This window comes from Ischnura elegans, chromosome 12, assembly GCF_921293095.1.
Source record: "Ischnura elegans chromosome 12, ioIscEleg1.1, whole genome shotgun sequence".
NCBI classification, from domain to species: domain Eukaryota; kingdom Metazoa; phylum Arthropoda; class Insecta; order Odonata; family Coenagrionidae; genus Ischnura; species Ischnura elegans.
The window spans coordinates 43,023,338-43,041,024 of record NC_060257.1 but is presented as its reverse complement, the minus strand read 5'-3'; the positions used below and the strand labels follow the sequence as shown (position 1 = coordinate 43,041,024).

General features: G+C 37.6%; 1 protein-coding gene across 1 annotated transcript; it reads left to right on the top strand.

Annotated features, from left to right (window-relative positions):
- The first annotated feature begins 1,497 nt into the window (after window positions 1–1,497).
- On the top strand, window positions 1,498–16,880 carry LOC124169207 (brachyurin-like). Its single transcript, XM_046547723.1, has 7 exons — window positions 1,498–1,600; window positions 6,292–6,364; window positions 6,837–6,993; window positions 8,644–8,810; window positions 9,786–9,878; window positions 14,920–15,059; window positions 16,538–16,880. Exons 1-7 carry the CDS (start codon window positions 1,550–1,552, stop codon window positions 16,697–16,699), a joined length of 843 nt encoding a protein of 280 aa, XP_046403679.1. The 5' UTR covers window positions 1,498–1,549; the 3' UTR covers window positions 16,700–16,880.
- Window positions 16,881–17,687: the final 807 nt, after the last annotated feature.

Here is a 17,687-nt window from a genome sequence, read left to right as displayed (position 1 = left end):
AAAGTGGTATCATGTCTTCCCTTGTTAATAAATTCATTGAATTAAGACTCTCAGGGGATTCAGTGGTACCCGGTCGTATCGCATACTCCCCTTCATCGCGGTCTGGAGCACCACCGACCGTGCGGCCCTGGATGGTCAGCAAGCTGGAAGTGACAGCCGCTTAGAAGAAAGGTTTTTATTGATTGCAGTATTATTATTATAGTAATCTCCCGATCAAGGTAGGTTTCCACGGAGTACTAAAGAAGTGATCTTGGAGCCTCCCTTCCATTCCTGCACTGCCTTATTCGATTCGCCTAATCCCAATAGAAGTACGAAAAAAATTGGCGAATACCTTCCTGGTTCCACATATTGACTATTGTTCCCTTGTATTCTCCGACCTAATCCGCTAATGAGGGTTCAACCTCCGTCGAGGTTGAACCCTCATTAGCGGGACTGACCGTCGGTTGTCCCCACGAGAGCGACATTAACCGGTGAATTATATCATAAGCTACAAACATTGTTAAATTCTGCGATTAGATATAAATATGATATAAATATCCGGGAGCATGTCACTCCTTACTACATAAAGCTGCAGTGGTTGAAACCCCAACAGAAAACTAAATTCCTGCTATCTGTTTTTGTTTGTAAAATATTGTCATCCAAAACACCTGACTATCTTTACAATATAATTATATGTAACCAGAGTGAAACCAGTAGAATTGTAAGAGCTAGAAGGCGTTTTAAAATACCAAATTGCCGAACTGCGGCGTATCAATTGTCCACTTTAAACTCTGCTATAAAATTATGGAATGAAATACCGGATGATATTGTTAGTTGTAAAACTGTTAATCAATTCAAAATGAAAATGTTTGTTTATTTACTCGAAAAATATGATTGTAATTAAAATACTGTAATATATTTGTCATTAATACTGTTAAATTGTATTTTCACTTTTTCTATGCTGTTCACTGCTGAGACTCAACTGTAAAATTTGATATGTTCCATAGGACAAGGTCCTAGAACAATAAATTTATTATTATTATTATTCACTGTAAGGCCTACTCCCTTTCAATCCATCTAAAAATCCTATTCTCTTCCTTCCCCAGAAACAGCGGCAACAGAAATTAGCTTTCTATGGGATGGAATTGGGCCTACTCACCCGTGTGTGGGATCCTTGTTGTACACGAAAAAAGGTTACTATGACGTCAGACCCACCCGCATTGACTACGACCCTATCAACCGTCGATTTTCGCGCCGTGGGTATTTCGACAATTTTGAGAATATTTTCTTCGGAAAAGAAGCGCTATCTAGAGTCCAGGTTTTTGCGTTGAGAAGTCTGGCACTATCTCTGCTATTTTTTTACACAACATTTTGCAATTTCTCCATTGGAGATTTTACTTTTCCGCTTCGATAAGGGAATCGTCACTACTTGGGCCTGATAAGTTTGAACCATTATCTAATCCTTTGTCGAATATAATTGAATTTTCTAATCGCTAACATTCCGCATATATAATCTCTGCCCATTGAGTTTTGGATTGTCTATCCAAAGCTGCAACTGAACGACGAAGACATGAAGATATTGCTGGCATCTATCGTCCTCACTGCTTTTGCCTTCACGCAGGTAAAACATGAATCCTTTCTCTATTTTATTAATTTTATTGAATATTAGCGCTTAGATGCTTAAGCTTACAATTTATCGACCATCTATATTGAAATAAAACTATCATAAAATTTTGATCCCTCCCCCCAGGCTTCAATGTTACAACAATATTTTCAAGTTACAAAATGGGTATACGAGGTGTGTTCAAAAAATATCGCGACTTTTGTGTTTTTTCAAAAATTATTTATTTATTCATAAATATCTATGAGTTCTTGCCACAGGGTAGAACGGTCAATAAGGAATATTACCTGCAAGTTATGCGCAATTTGCGCGAAGCAATCCGCCAGAAACGCCCGGATTTGTGGAAGAAGAAATATTGGCTTTTGCACCACGATAACGCCCCTGCTCACACATCGTTGCTTGTGCGCGACTTTTTGGCCAAAAACAACACACTAATGATGCCGCAGCCACCGTATTCCCCAGATCTGGCCCCCTGTGACTTTTTCTTGTTCCCTAAACTGAAGAGACCCATGAAAGAACGACGTTACGCTACGATTGACGAGATAAAGACGGCATCGAAGGAGGAGCTGAACAAGATAAAAAAAAAATGATTTTTTGAAGTGCTTCGAAGATTGGAAAAACCGTTGGCACAAGTGTATAATATCTCATGGGGATTACTTTGAAGGGGACAAAATAGATATTCATGAATAAATAAATAATTTTTGAAAAAACACAAAAGTCGCGATATTTTTTGAACACACTATAGTTGTGAGTTAAAAATGTTCTTTGCAACAGTTCTCCATTCCTCTCTCCTATTCGCTAGCCTTCCCGAGAAAACTTCACTTCAATTGTTCGCCGAGAAAAAACCAAATATTATATTTGCTGATACGTATACCTAAAAGCACCATTGTGGTCATTTTGACCGGTATTATAAATTTTCTGCGTATTATTTGCGTACTTAACCCTGCAGGACTCGCGCCCCTTTTTGGAACGCGAGTACTCGCGCTGATCCTGTCAGGCTCTATTTTCTTTTTGAGGTCCTCGCCGATGAGAGTGGATTATTTTTCCTCTCTTATTTGTTTAAATCAAACTAATAATGCTGAAATAGTCCATTTCATGAAAATCAAGTCCATTTAAGTCTGATAAAATATGTAATTATTGCTTCATATCGAGTGTGATATAAAATAGATAACCATTAGTTGTTATTGATTTATTGACTCGTAAAACCACTACACAGTGTTAGTATTAGGATAAAAGAAGGCAAAATTAGCTATGAACATTATCCTGCAAGCATGCGCGTAGAGCCTGAGGGGCTCAGACCGCGTGCATACGAAGCAAAGTATCATATTCCAACCTTATGATAGGTTGATCGGGATATTCTGCGCATGTAAAACGTAACCAAAAGAGTAAGGAAAAGGTGGAGAAAATCTGAGTGCATTATTGAGAATTGGTCAAGAACTATTAAGAAAATATAAACAATGTGAGCCTAGCAGGTTCAGCGCGAGTTCCGAAGGGTTAAGCATCAGAATAGTTGTAGGATTACGAGTCACTTTGCAGATTTCATGGATTCTAGACATTTTATTTTTTTAGGCAATAAATTGCTTAGACTACCTCAGAGTTTGCCTAGTAGAGAGATCTTACTACACGTATCTCAAAAAGGGCAACTTTTCAGGAGAGCAAGTAAACGATTAATTTCTTTTACTTGCACACTGAAATTAAAAACCTAAATTCCATAAAACTGAAAAAAAAGAATTCATTTGCAAACAAAGAGTTAGTCTTTGCGTGTATTTTATTTTTTTAATGTTATTACACTTTGTATAAGATACCTGTCTCAAACCGGCCGAATTTGAGATACGTGTAGTTAGAACTTAGCCATCGATATGTCATTGTAATGATGATTTCATTATTCAGTCTTTTTATGTATAAATACTTCACTGTTCACAGTTTGAGAAAATTGGGCTCTCCTTCCTAAATGTATTTGCTTTTTCTTAAGATCCGAGTGATAAGTTTATTTTTCTAGCATTAAACAATTTTTTATTTATTAGACGACTATCGCCTTAAGAGGCTGAATAAAAAATTAGATTTTCATGTATCAATTTTCGGATATTATAACACAAAAGGCCTGTTATTATATGGCTCTCTGTCGAAGAAATAGTGAGAGAGGAACCATCATTAGTCAGTAACCCTAGTATTGGCTTGACGCAGATGTCCATTCCTCTCTTTTATCCGCTAGCCTTCCCGTAGCCACGTCTTTCTTCTCTTTTACATCCTTTATAACCTGTCCAATGTATCTCATACGGGGCCGTCCCTTGCCCTTCTTCCCTTCCACCTGTCCTTGTCCTCATCAGGCCATCATGCCTCAAAATGTGGCATACTAATCTGTCCCGTCTTCTCCTAACGGTTTTTAGAAGACATGGCCAGCCCTAGCAGGTGCGGGGCTAGGGGCGAACCATCAGTGCGGGGCCCTTCACTTAAAATATTAAACTCTATATCCCATCTACAAACTCGAGCATTTTTAATCCCTACCACTCTCTGGCTAAGTATGTGTTGTTATCGCTAAGGTTATCACTATCGTTATGGCTAAGTCACTCGTAGTTATCACTCACACGACACAGTACTGTACTGACAAACGCAATCGCACAATAAAAATTACTGCATTATTATTCGTTTTTCATGATATTTTTTTTGTCTAGCACGTACTTAACAATACAGTAATAGTTGAAATTGCGTTTCATAACTATCGTTTATTTTAATTTTTTCACGAACGCGGGGCCCGGGGCGGTCGCCCCGGTCGCCCCGCCCTAAGGCCGGCCCTGTTAGAAGATTTCTCTTATCTCTCATCTTCATCTACATCTACATAATACCCCGCAAGCCGCCTAAAAGGCCTTTGGCGGGGGTGTTATGCCTTGTCTACACTACGGACTTAACTTATGTGACTTCACTTAAATCTAATCTTAAGCGTAGTGCTGTAGCTACACTTGAGATTTAAGTCGACTTCAGCGCCGTGATTGTCTATATCGGGAAACAGTTATGTAACAGATGAAAATCTAGGAGAGCAATTAGTGATTCTGTGATCCAAAGCCTCGGTTATTTGAAATGAACTTCCAAACTCCGTGAATTAACCATTTTGAATTTAGAAGGTTAAAAGGAAAGACCAATTTCAGTCCCTGAGCAAACGCTATTTGGGGAGAGGTAATGAAGTCAGAGGAATTTAGAATTACTAAGCTTGACTTCGTGGAATCAGTGGAATGGCATATTCATAATGTAAACGAAAACACGTTCCTCCTTTACTAAAATCATTGATGATAAATTTCAACCTTTAATTCCTCCCACGTCCAATGAAATCGCCATATCTTATCCCCCTCGGCATCCCCAGGACTAAAACTTAAGCCCTATGCAATGGTTTCCATAGCTGTGTGTGGGATGTTACTGGGTGCATTCGTTTACGTTATTTTCGATTATTACACCATGGAAAATTAACTGCTTCACCGGATCCTCTGCCGTCGTCTTATTGTCAGTCTTAAAATTCCTTAAAACATTGCTAAATTAATAAAAATCGGGTTTCACCATGAGTACTGGGATAGCAATTAGTTTTCACGGAAATAAAGCCAACATTAAGACGAGAAACTCCACAAAATAAATTCGTCGATTTAATTACCCCAAAACTAGAAATTAATTAACGAAATAGAACGCTCAATAACCACATCATGAAATACAGCACAACTTAAAACATAATCAACGGGATGATTCAGGGGTGGGATGGGTATTATTATGTTCCATTTACAACACTTGAAGAGCTTCAACCGTGCGGAAACAGTTGCCAACGCAATTTAAGTATGGGTCATTAGTGACTTAAGTGGAGGTGTACATAAAGGAAGCTGGTGACACCTACACTATCACTTTAAATAGAGAGCCAATTTAAGTGGTCACTTAAGTTACTAGTGCAGACCCGGCAAGAGGACACCAGCCGCTTATGCATGAAAATTGAATACTCAAACAAAATTACGCCTAGCATTTATTTAAGTCCTCAATGGTTCAGGGCAAAAGCGAAATCCAACATCTATATGTTCGGCAAAATATCTCCCTTAATTTATCGCTTCGGTCGGACTGGAAATAAAAAGGCGTGTGGCAGGGGGTGTTAGGACACCAGCCGTTTACTGCTAATAACATTGAAGTGCTCTAACGAGCTTGGGACTAGCGTTTATGACCCAGAATGACGTCACACGGGCTTTTCCCATCATTCCTACTTAGCCGTTGCGTTTTAGCGCGCTTGATAATATTCACTTTTCGTTTAATCGCGAAAAAAAGATATCGTCATTTTAAAACCTAAGAGCGTGAAATGCGTACTCCAGGAGTAATAATCTTTCGATTTAGGCAATAAAAAAATAATAGGAAACCACCCTATTCTGATTTAAATTATCGATGATTTCATTTACATGTCTTGCATAGTAATATTTCTATTCCTTGTATAAATTATTTCACGCAATGAGGCATCGGGAACAAAATAGTATATTCACAGATTAAACGCGGCCTTTAGAAGCGCAACACAACATTATTAACGAAAAATTATAAAAGATGATAATTTTTCAAGTACCCAGAAATTTGCTTCAGAGTTATGCCTGTTGCATACATAGTAATGTGTTTCGATGTACTAAAATTAAATCATATTTATAATTATATCATTAAAATCAGACGATAATTTACTCCTACAGGCAAACAGCTTCCAAACTCCAGTGCATTTGACCACACTGCATAGACTTGCCAAGGTCGGGGGCTTGAAAAACGGTGAGTTGCACATACAGCCAATAAAAGTTTCGTTTCACATATTCAAATTTATATTACGTGTGAATTCATTATTTAATTTAAGACATGGTATAAACACAGTGAAGAATTACTAATAATATAACCTTCAATATGCATGTAATATAAATCAAAATAATTGCGACGCTCCATGCGCGCAGGTATGATTTCATTGTTGCATCAGGATGTAGGAGCCGTGTTGATGTAGAATCACTAGCAAAGTCATTCTACTTTTGTTAATTTAAGTGACAATGTTATTTAAAATCAGTGTAAAAATGCATATTCAGCATTCAATATTCGAGTTGGTTATTCGGAAAATTAGAAATTCGTACTCGATATCTCTAATCTTAACACGTCGTAACGTCCGAAATGACTTAACCTTCAAGTCTCTCAGATTCTTCATTTATTTGTGTTTACCATGTTTTCAATGTTTTTTTTTTTTTTTTTGTCCCAATAGGGAACAGAGACATCAGGCCGAAAATTACTGGAGGCACAGTGGTAGGTAAAGGACTATTACCATTCCAGGCAGGTTTGCTCAGTGATAGTCAGATTTTCTGCGGAGCAACAATTATACACGAGTCTTACGTACTCACTGCAGCAACGTGTGTGGATGGGTGGGTAAAAATTCTTTTAAAAAAATACCTTTATGCGCAATAGAGAGGATAGTTAACGCTAGAAGGACGTGACGGACTATTTTGATTCACACGCCATGCTCAAAACCAAATTTACTGTGCCCATAATAGTTGTAATTAGTTGATTTATAATGACTCCTTCATTCATTCACACGACGCCTTAACCCTGAACTGCATTTTGTATCATGTATAAAGCTTACAGGATACATTAACACGTACGGGTTAATGTCTAAATGTATGAACACGAGAATGAACTCCAAAATGCACCGTGTAACCGCCCAACTTGTGCAAATGCATGCACAGAAAAAAGAACGTTTTCCAAATGCCTGTTTACACGATACATTAACACGTACGAGTTTATGTCCGTTTGCATGAATGATTTTTGTGGACCGGAACTAGAACATGTACGAATGCATGAACCAAATTAGAACAGGTTCTATTTCCTTTGCATGCATTTGCACAAGTTGGGCGGTTACACGGTGCATTTTGGCGTTCATTCTCGCATTCATACATTTAGACATTAACCCGTGTTAATGCACCGTGTAAACAGCCTTTAATTTGGTTCATGCATTCGTACATATTCCGTTCCGATCCACCAAAATCATTCACGCAAACGTACATTAACTTGTACGTGTTAATGTACCGTGTAACCAGGATTACACTACATTCATTGACGGTCATTTCTGATTGGAACAATTATTCCTCTCTGATGCATGGTGTATCAGATATAATACACCCCGTGGTTGTGCTATGTGGTTCTTGAAGTAATCAGTAGGTGCCAAAGGTGATCAGCTTCTAATTGTGATGAAAGAAGTCAGTCCTCGAATTGAGAAACGATAAGAGGATTTACCCGAGTGATATCTATATATGCATTTAGTAGGCATGAATGGATCGGATACCTAGGATCAAAATATCCGCGGATATGGCCCTTCATCGGATATATCGAATCCAAAGTCACTGAAGACACCGGATCTGGATCCGAAATTTTGAATAATAGCTTCAGTGAATGCAAATAAGGGTGGAAAGAGTTCCGATTCTTTCTTCGAATGCGCCGTCGCATGCGATTCTTGACCTACTCATGAACCGTTTTGTTTGAAAGCTCTCGCAGAGGTTACGTAGGAGAATTTCAGCCGTGGAAAATAAAAATAGCAAAACACGGCTGGCACATAGTGTGACTCTTCCCAAGAGATTGAACAATCATCGGGGGAATCTCAGCAACAGGAATTTGAAAATGCATTTAGATCCGAAAATATCCGATCCGAAAGATCCGGCTCCGAAAATTAAGGATCCGATCCCAATACGGATCCAAAAAAATTCCTGGATCCCTCCATCCCTAATTTTTTGGGTTAAAATAAGTTGTATTCCTTTTATTTTTGGCTAATCAAGGATAGGGATATCTTTCGGACACTGAAGTAGAGGTTGTTTCAGGAGGATTCTACAGTACTTCATAAAGTGGTTGTGGAGATAATTTTAAGCATTTTTTCGTCCATAAACCTAGATCCGAAAAAAAACCTGGATCCGTCCATCCCTAGTAATTAGAAAAGGCACGGGCGCCACAGATAAGTTTTCAATAAGTATGTGAAATGAAAGCCTTTTGTGGAAAATTCCCTAAATCCCGATATTCTTTTCCAGTGGACAATCATTCACTGTTTACGTCGGTGAAACTGACCTCAAGAAGGACGCAAGCTCGAGGCAAAGTGTGACTTCACATGAGGTCATTAGCCATGAGAAGTATGACCCGAATGGTTTCAGCTATGACATTGCCCTGATCCGTCTTCCCAATCCCTTGACTTTTAATGGTACGTTTTATCTCTCGTCGGTAAGTGTGAATGTGATTTCAATGAAACAGAAAGAACCATGAGTTATTCCACATGTTTTCCACAGAACAATAATCCATGATTCAAAACTACAAATGTTAATTTCACTACTTTATTACTAGAAGAGTTCAATTAGTAATGCAACATATTTTTTTTCACCGCCAATTTTGGTTGAAAACACTTGGCATTTTTTGTGGAACAATTTCAAATATTCCTGCTTCCTCTTGTAAAGTTGCATTGGCTTCCAATACGTGACCGTGCTATACGGAGCTGTTAAAGTCAGGGATGGGAAGTGGAACGAAACGATAATTTTTCGTTTCGACTTGGAGGGAAACGAGAATACGAGGCCTGTGTTTAGTTTTGTTTCCGCACGAAATTAATATCACCAAGGAGTTTAATTTTGATCTCCGATGAAACTTTACCCTCGGCAACGAAACTAAAGTAATCGATACTCCTCTGCTCATAGTTAAGTTTTGATCCCAGAAGTTCAGCAAGCAAACTTTTTTTTGAGTATCTGACTGTTATTTTTTTCTATTCTCAGAAAATATTAATTAAATCGGCCGAAAATCCAATTTTAAATTTACATACTTATTGGGTTGCCATACTCCAAAACTGTTTTATTTTATCCAACTGTTATTTTTTCAATTTTAGATAATATTAACAAATCAGACAAAAATCCAATTTGAATTTACATATATTGAGTTGTAAATATCCAAAACATTTTTGATGTGTCCAACTTTTTATTTTTTTATTTTCAGATAAAATTAATATATTCATCCAAAAAGTATATTTAAATACACACATAGGGTTTTAATAATCAAAAGCTGCTTTAGTGTATCCAACTGTTATTTTTTTCGATTTTCAGAAAATATTAATTAATCCAATTTAAATTTACAAACACATAGGGTTGTAAATCTCCAAAAATTTTTTGTGTATCCAACTTTTTTTTAATTTCAGTATATATTAATTACATCAGCCTTCCTCCAAGTGATAGTAACGGCAATTCGGGAGACATAAGTGGTTGGGGTTCTACTGGTAACTGGTCAATTGGTAAGTAGTGCATGTCAGTAAATATTCTTAACAATACAGCGGTGTAGATGTTATATGTATATAATAACTGGATTGAAGCGGGACCAAAATGATATATACTCGAGTAAAGGTATTCAAGTATCAATTCAGGTCTCGATTGAACATACGACAAATTGTGTGACGAAATTTTTACCATGAATATCTGAAGCCAGTAGGAATCAAAATTACTGTGCAACGCGACGTGACGCATAGAATAGCACCCTCTAACGTTTTTTTCAACATCGCCTCCCAGCTGAGTACTCGTTCCATCCATCTCTTGTGTCCGCTTCATAACTCATCCGTATCTCATCTGGAAGCTGCCTCTCCTCACCCACCATGTTTAGCACTTCGTCGTTCCTCATCATTCGTCCACTTCACCTTCTCCATTCTCCTCCAGACCCAATTATCGAAAGTATCCAGTTTTCTCTCGTCCCCATTCTTCAGTTATGTAAGTCATTATTCTCCTATAGTCATTATTATTTAAGTATTATAGGAGATAAGTTATATTACGGACCCGGGGCGCTCCACTCGCTTGCTAAGGCGGCTACGCCCCTTAGAAACCGCGGATCCGGCTTCGCCGTCCAATTTTGTGGGTGTTTGAAGAATTTTTATACGGATAATCTGACCGCAAAGCGCTAGTGCAGAGGGGAGGGAAGCGGACCCTTGGCTACGCTACGACCGCCTGCACCGATCTGAATTACGCTTCGCCGTTCCTCGAACTTCTGTCCACTGTGTCCCCGAGGACGGCTTCGCCGACCAGGGGGAAAGGGTAGCGCCCGCCGCAGCCACCTTCACCCAAACTTTACTCGGAAGCTACGTTCCTAAAATTATCGGGGCCGGTAAGGGGGGGAGGAAAAAGAACCCTCAGCTACGCCACGGTAGGCTTCGCCGGCACAGTCCTCGGAACGACTTGGTCGTTCCTCGTAGCTCTGTCCACTTGGTTCTAGGTAACGGCTTCGCCGACCAGGCGGGGTGGGTAGAGCCCACCACGTTGGGTGTCGCCGGCGCACTCCTCGTTACGGCTTCGCCGTTCCTCGCAGCTCCGCTCCCAAACTCCCCGGGGCCAGGGGGGAAGGGAGGCATCCAGCGGATAAAGTTTACTTTTACCGAACTGTAATGTAGTACTTCATGTAAGTGCTAACTTCTTAAAACGATCGCTTGGCAGAAAGTGCACGAAATATTGTGTGAATCTTTTAGAATTTGACTTTTATGTGCTTTTGGAATTGTTTAGTTCCTATCTCTTTAACCAAGGGCGATGATAACAATAAACTGAATAATAAACACACAAAACGTACTGGCACGAATGCTTTTCATTTGTTTATCCAATGACGTGTGGGTTTTACCAGTAATGATTTATCTTAGCCACAGTTCCGTACTTATGAAATTGAAATCCATTTTAGAGTTTAAACCCTATCTTACGAATCGTAATCTCCTACACTGGAGAGCAGTCTTACAAGTATCGAAAAGTTATATTGTTGTTTCAAATTCGCTTTCACTTCCACTCCATGGTAAAAATCGAAGGCTTGCCTGAGCGTAGAGGTAGCGTCAATGGACAGTTCCACACGTGCCGTGTGGCGTCATTGACTCCCGGTTCACTCTCCGAGATTCCTGAACCCCAAACACGCTTCCCTAACTCCACCGTGGGAGAGCAGGGAGGGTACCTCTCAGCTCCGTTGACCCTTCCTCTGTCTCCTATATTGGTCGTTTTGCATTGTTGCTATGAAGTTACGCTTAAAAAAAATAAACAGTGATTTGGGCCGAAACGACAAAAGAGAGTATATTGCATTGGACTCAGTGTGTTATTTAACTCTTTTATTTTAATTAAGTTGTTACAACTCCCCTAAGGACCCTTAAATATATATTAGAAGAGTGTATTCTTAACAGCACATAGTTGCATTTATATATTTCCTTGTACACTATAGCTTTCCATCTAATATTTCCTTTGCCGAGATTCGCTGTATTCATTAACCGCATGATTGGAGGTACACCTTGGCAGTGGTATACTTCACAAAATCTGAATACAATAGTATGCAAACTGCAGAAGAGGACAGGAATGGGGCTATTTCCCTCTTAGTAGGTGTCTTTGGGGAAGAAGACGCAAAAAAACGAGGGTGTACCCTAGAAAAGACAGGTTTATTCATTTCTCATTGACCTTCTTCACCATTGCCGAAGGTATTTATCCGTGAAATTAACCCGTCAGCGCCCAAAGTTTTCTTAAATTCACACATATTTCACTTAAAAAAAATATGATACATATGATCTCAACACAATGAACACAATTCAAACTGACTGAATAATAGAGGAAACCTTCTACTGCATATGTGCACCGAAATGTATGCTAAACTTCACACATTAAATGCAATGCAGGAGTATTAGCTCAGCACTGCATTGGGTGCCACATGGCACCCATGGGCGTTGACGGGTTACCTCAACTTCAACACGTGATAATGTCTTTAATTAGTTCTCAATATTGGCTATCGTGTTAAACTGCCAATGTAATGCATATGATGAAATTTAAAAGTGACAAGAAGCCGAATGAAAAAGAGAAGTCGGCTAAGGGATATCGGTAAGGCATCAGCGCGCTGCAGCGGGGGTAAAAAAAATCGTCTCGTAACTGATTTGCCACGTAATCGGCAGCACCACGCCCCCCCCCCTGTTTAAAAATATTGTGTCATATATCGAATTCCAGGATTTTCGATTTGATTTTTCTTGCATGAAAATAAATCAAGCGGAATGTCCATCACTGATAAATGTGACCTCTATGGTAAGGATTATATCCTTATATTTTTATAAATCTCGCAAAAGAGGAAACTGATATGAAACGATTGTAGTATATCCTCATTTACTTCACATTTCAAAATAATTTTCGGTTTTAAATAAAACTATGGTTGCCATGGAGCCATAAGGTTAACTGAAATTTTATATTACCAATCAGGTACTACCCTGAAAATTTCGGACAGTTACGGTCAATATCAAAAGGAGAAAATGAGACCTATCGATGTATCTTCATAAAGAATCATTACTCATCAAAATAATATAATTATGTATTGTACGTTGGTGTCTTAGCAAATTGTTAAAACTTTTATCCCTGTAACTGTGTAAATAAGTCTGAAGAAGGGCTCTTTCGAAAGCACACTTGGATCGATAATAACTTCTACTCTAATCATTCTATCCGATTGATTTAAACTTTTGTCTGATTCAGCACAATAGTAGCAGTATTATATTTGACTTTCGTATTCATATCTTGCTTAACAAAAAGTAATTAGCGAATGAAGCGTATCCAAGGAGATTGTTATCGATATAATTCTCACATGAATTGATCAAATGTAATAGCCATCATTGAAAAAGTTGGCCGTTTGGATAACAGTTTTACCCTGAAAATTTCATTCGTCTAGCTGGAATGGTTGCCAAGTAATGCAAATTGTGTGCTCCACAAAATAATGGCGTCAATGATTTTTCATGTGCAGGATATTTTTCGGAATTTTATGATGAATTAACCAAGAGGGTTACGGGAGAATCAGGGTAGATCGCGAGGGTACGAAGTACCATCAACGGTTTTTCCAGAAGATTCCAAATATTCATATGCCAAAGACTCAAGGCCGAGATCCGAAATTTAATATTCGTCATCTCAACAATGGAAAATCGAAAATCGTTTATTCCTCGGAATTCTTTCGACTCATGAATATTCCAAAGATAGCCAAAAAATCAAGCAAAAATTTAAGTATCTTGCGATTCAAGGAATTTGTCCTACGATTATTGCAAGTTGGTAAAAAAAAATCCAAAGATAGGCCGGTCAGAAAAGCATGCAAAATTTTCAAAAAAATCATAAAAAAACACTTTTTATCAAAATATCGCAATGACAACCACATCAAAAAATCAACCAAAATATATAGTTTTCGTCAGAGGAATTTAATTTTCCTCAGAAATTCATAAATACGCAATAAAAGGAAAAGAGTCTTAGTCCCATAAGTCTCTCATGTTAATTCAAGTCGATATATGTCGAAAACTAATCGACTTCTTCGAGTTTTCGAAATTTTCCTCCGGATCATTTCCGGTCCCCCACCTGTGTTAAATTTCAGCTCTCCAGCTCTTCTGGAAGTGGTCGGGAATTAGTATACATGAGTGAGTGAGTGGTTACACATGCGGTTGTATATATATAAGGAGAAGAAAAAGAAAAGGAGAAGAAGAAGATTATTGCCGTATAGTAGATATTTTTTTAGAATACAGTAGATTCCGGTTAATTGGGACATATCAGGGCTTGTGAATTTTGCCCCAATTAAGCGGCTGCCCCGAATAGGCGAACTCTCTTGTATATGGGCATAAACAAACGTTGAAATGATAGAAAGAAGACTAAAGAATGGTTATAATGCAACATAAGTTTACTAAAATATTAATTTGATTAATAAATCAACGAGTTTAGTCAATTTATTATCATTTTAAATAACTATAAAATTTTTGTTAAAAATATATTTCACAGCCTCGGGCGACGATGAATGAGTGTATTTTACGAAGTCCTATTAAGGAAAAGTCTTATCCTCTTGCGGATAGTGTAGCAACAAGAGCTTTCAAGATAGGGCAAAAATAGGAAATTTTGTGAAAAATAAGAGTAAATCAGAGGAGGAAAATATAAAAAATAGTATTCTGAAAACAAAAAAATTTAATTTCGTCGCGAGTATAGAGTCAATGTCGCCGACTCATGCCCCAATAAAGCGGCATGGTGTCCCAATTCAGCGGAGAATACTCTGGGATATTCCTCTATTGGGTTCTGTTCTTCAAGATCTGCCCCAATTAAGCGGCTGCCCCAAGTAACGGAATCTACTGTATTTAGAACGATTTGTAGATACTCCATCGCTTAGAATATGATGTGTTGCTTTCTTGAGCTCATTGGTAAATTAAAGCTTCATTGGCCTTCACACACGCTAATATAGTGCTGCACATAATTTTAATGAATGCTTTTCCAGAAAAATGAATAGCTACTTGTGTCCTGCCCATTCAATTTAGATAATAATTTTCTTTTTTATAGGTGGTGATTTGTCGCCCATACTTCGCTACGCTAGCGTGAACATCATATCAAATGAAGACTGCAAAATAGTCTATGGGGATATAATTACCGACTCTCTTATTTGTACGATGCCGAAAGATAATAAGGAAGGAGCTTGCTTTGTAAGTAAATAACTAGTTTGTATTTGCGCTGATTTATTTATTATGAGAAAGATGTCGCGAATTTTGTCTAAGATCACCAGACATCTGTGGAATGTTGTAGTCTTATTTCAACTAGATAATGGGTTATTCTTTATAATTATTATTATTATTGTTGTTGTTGTTCCTGCTAATTGTTGTTGTTGATGCTGCTGTTATTGTTGTTGCTGCTGTTTTTGTTGCTGTTTGTTGTTATTGAAGTGGTTTTTCTTTTTGTTCCTATTTTTGTTGTTGCTGCTGTTGTGCCTGTTGTTGTTGTTGCTGTAGTGGTTTTTCTGCTGTTGTTCTTTTTGTTGCTGTTGTTGTTGTTTCTGTTGTTATTTTTCCTAGTGCTGATGTTGCAGTTATTATTGTCATTAATATTATTGTTATTACTATCGTCATCTTTTTTATTAAGTTTTACTTCAGTTTTCACATATTGTGAGTTTTTATGTAGAGTAGGGGTTCTCCCCTGCGTAACTCTTTCATGTTCTATTGAGGTGAAACCTTTCCTCGTAATATGGCAAGTTGAAATTATTACCGCCTTTTGCAATTTAATGAATGTATTTGGATAAGGTTGAGTATTTTAAAACTGTTTTGTGTTTGTTTTGCGATGATACCAGTAACAGAGATGGCAGTAGAATCAATAAAAACCTCTTCCATATTCATTGTATTTCCACTGCCAATTCTTAGTGCTTGCTGATTTTTCCGGCTAATGTCTTTTCGATGCTGTTTGAGAGGTAGAGCAATATCAACTATGTTCTATTTTTCCTGTTAATCAACAATATATCTAGTCTATAAATGACAAGTTTTTAAAGCTGTTTGGCTTGGAAAATCTGATTATAGTTGAAATGAACTGTTTTCAAAGATACGAGGGTGGTTTGAAAAGTTCTCCGAATAAGCAAGAGTTGTTTCCGCTAGTGCAACAAACTTCAGGGATAAGTTAGGGATGAGTCGTTTCCACTTTTTTTGTTCCGATTCTTTAAAATCGATTCCCAATTCACGATTCTAACTATTCTTCTTCTTACTAACAGATAGGATATTGATTTTTCAGTAGCATTGGTGTCATTAAAATATAAGAATAGCATGGAATAAATTAAGAAAGGCATTTAAGTAGCCTAAAAATTATATTTATATTTAAAAAAAAACAAAAAATGGCAAATTAGCATTACAGTAACATATACTCGGCTTTAATAAAATAATAAACTGTTTCAGACATAAAATGTTAACATAATTATGTACTTTGTATTATCACTCAGGCATGTAGTGGCCTTCATGCCCCACGCCTATACTCCAATTTCAAAATATTTATCGTCCTGAAATCGATTGAATCGGAATCGACTTTAAGGGATCGATTATCGATTCCAATACTTTACTCGAGAAGCGTTAAAATCGAGAATCAAAATTTGGAATCGACTCATCCCTAGATTAATGAATTGATATAATTCCTCTTTTTCATTCAGGGCGACGCAGGCGGACCACTTGTTACGATGTTCGACAGCGGATCGAGGCTTGCATTGGCAGGAATAGGCACTTTCGCCAACAACCATGGTTGCGGCGTTGGACCCGATGGATACACTAGAGTTTCCACCTTCGTTGATTGGATAAAATCTCACATAGAATGAGAGCCACGGCTAAATCAAGATCCATGCGTACAATGTAACCGAATTAAAATGAACGAAAACCGTTGTTATAATTGCTTTTATTATTTTTCTATAAACAATACACCCTTTAAAAGCTTAGTTCGAATGAAATACGAATCAATATAGAGATATACCATGGTATAACGAGATTTTGCAAGATTTGATCGCTGAAGAGAAACCATAGAAAAATGTAATCCAATTTTGCGAAATAAAAACTACGAATTCTGCATCAAATTATGATATGCATAGAGATTTTTCTATTCAGTGCGTAAAGTATTGATCGCAATTAAGCACGGAAAACAAGAAAGTTCATTTGCAGATAAACGGAGTCTTCCGATTCGTACTTCGTCATTATCGAATAAAAATTATAAATGACGATAATTTGGATCACAGCCAGATTTTTGCTTCAGGGAGTTATGAATGTTGACTATACCTATTGTAATGTATTTCTCTAGCACAACTCTACTCAAATGCAGCACGAGTCGAAGAAGAATTTGACCATGGAATAATTTGATATTAAGTTTCTAGATCACTGAAGCATAACAATTGAAAAATGCTATCCAATTCAGCGTAATGAAAAAAACGAATTCTGTTTCAAATCACTATAGTTTTATCCATGTATCATAATTTATCTATTTCATGCATAAAATGTTCTACGCAATAGAACATACTAAAAGAAACATTACACCAACAGAATGAACTGAATTACGGATACTTTTAATCTGCACTTCATCATACTTATTATTATAGTATTCTACCGATTACAGTAGGTTTCCATGGAGTTCTTAAGCAGCATTCTAGGACCCTCCCTTTCCCTTAAGCACTAACCTCTTCCATTCACAATAAGATCTACTAAGAACTTGCCTCAGTGTAGATTTAGTTGAAGAACTTTGTTCTCTACATGATAACCATGAAACAATGAAGGAAATTATTAAAGAGTAAAATTGAAGTAATGTTCATATTTTTAACG

Coding starts and splice junctions, on each gene's coding strand:
- LOC124169207 (XM_046547723.1), top strand. CDS start 1,550: ATGAAGATATTGCTGGCATCTATCGTCCTCACTGCTTTTGCCTTCACG. Junction 1,601..6,291: donor CTGCTTTTGCCTTCACGCAG/GTAAAACATGAA, acceptor TTACTCCTACAG/GCAAACAGCTTCCAAACTCC. Junction 6,994..8,643: donor GCAGCAACGTGTGTGGATGG/GTGGGTAAAAAT, acceptor ATTCTTTTCCAG/TGGACAATCATTCACTGTTT.